Below are 1,345 nucleotides of genomic sequence, written 5' to 3'. Positions count from 1 at the left end.
AATGGACGAATCCGCGGAGCTCCTCACTCACTCACACACACACACACACACACACACACACACACACACCGAGCCTCGATGTGTCTCCCAGTGAGCAGCACCAGTCCTCTGAGGGCGATGAAAGTGTCTCGGCCCCAGCACCGGAAAATCCCAGAGGAGAAATGAGGCAGACCTGAAGGATGAGTCAAATCGGCCAATTAGCATCCACCTCATCTACAGTATTTATGTTTATTTCATTTCACCTTCATAAGATAATGAGCTCATTCTTCAATTCAATACACACTTTTATTAATAATAATTCATAATAATTGTAACTTTATCTACAGAGACACCATTAAGCGTCTGTTGCTATGCTACCTGCAGCCAATGAGACGCAGCACTGCTCCTTCTGGCCTGTGACTGGACTGACGCGGTAGGGAACGTTGTCAAGTTTCGTAGAAAGGGGAGGGAGGGCAGGCAGGTCTCCAACGCCACACATCTGAACGGACCCCAGTGCCAGGTAACGCACGAAGCTGGAGCCATTCTGGACGAAACTGTTTGAACAAAGAGAGAGAATATAAGCAGCTGAAGGGAGACAGGAAGTGGGGTTGTCCAACATGTCTCTTAACTGCAAAAACTGTTTTAGAATAGTGCCACTACGGTGGCCGGCAGGAGCAAACCTGTTACACTTCCATTAAGGGAAAAATGCGATTTATGCAACGCTTTTAGTAACCGCTGCGCATGGATCGTCAAGTTGGTGAAGATGTGCTTTTATTTGCCTGTGTTTTGAAAGTGCAGCACTTTCTCCTAATGGAAGTGTTTTGGCCCATTGCACCGCGTTTGCACCTGTCGGCCCCCGTAATATCAGATCCTAATGAAGCATATTTCCTGTTTCCTACCTGGACATGAGTTTCTGAGATGCATCCAGAGCGGTAGTGTGGGTGGACACCAGTATGGCATCAAAGTAACAGGGGATGAGGTAGCGTGGGATGTGTTTCAGGTAGTTAAACATGGCTGCCAACCACTGACCAATCTGCACACACACAATGTACACACATCAGAAGAAGGTAAGAGCTGGACTTAAACTAGAGGCATGTAGTTTAGTGCATGAGCACTAATTTTTTTACAGATATGCAACTCGAAGATTATTTGCATCCTGTCTATAATCATACTGTTCTACCCTGCATAGCGAGTAGCTTACAGTGAAAGGAGGGTTGACAAGTTGTTTTAAAGGCACAGCTCATCTAATTAAGACATATTTTGTCACTTACATTTTTTACTTAAATAGTGGTGTCTGGCCATGCAAAAAAATAGTTTTTAAGACACTCAAAGCTTTGTCAATAAAAAGAAAAATCACCATTAAAAT

General features: G+C 44.5%; 1 protein-coding gene across 1 annotated transcript; it reads right to left on the bottom strand.

The window, feature by feature from the left end:
* Positions 1–69: 69 nt before the first annotated feature.
* LOC104951861 (glycogen debranching enzyme-like) lies at positions 70–1,012 on the bottom strand (the record flags this gene model as incomplete). The annotated part of the gene is made up of 3 exons (XM_010778594.1): positions 70–172; positions 358–533; positions 879–1,012. Coding segments are annotated over 3 exons (413 nt in total), but the record flags the coding sequence as incomplete, so codon positions are not given.
* Positions 1,013–1,345: the final 333 nt, after the last annotated feature.

This window comes from Notothenia coriiceps, unplaced genomic scaffold, assembly GCF_000735185.1.
Source record: "Notothenia coriiceps isolate Sejong01 unplaced genomic scaffold, NC01 NC01_scaffold00019342, whole genome shotgun sequence".
In the NCBI taxonomy this organism is placed as follows: domain Eukaryota; kingdom Metazoa; phylum Chordata; class Actinopteri; order Perciformes; family Nototheniidae; genus Notothenia; species Notothenia coriiceps.
The sequence above is the reverse complement of the archived record's forward strand: the minus strand, read 5'-3'. Positions and strand labels throughout refer to the sequence as shown.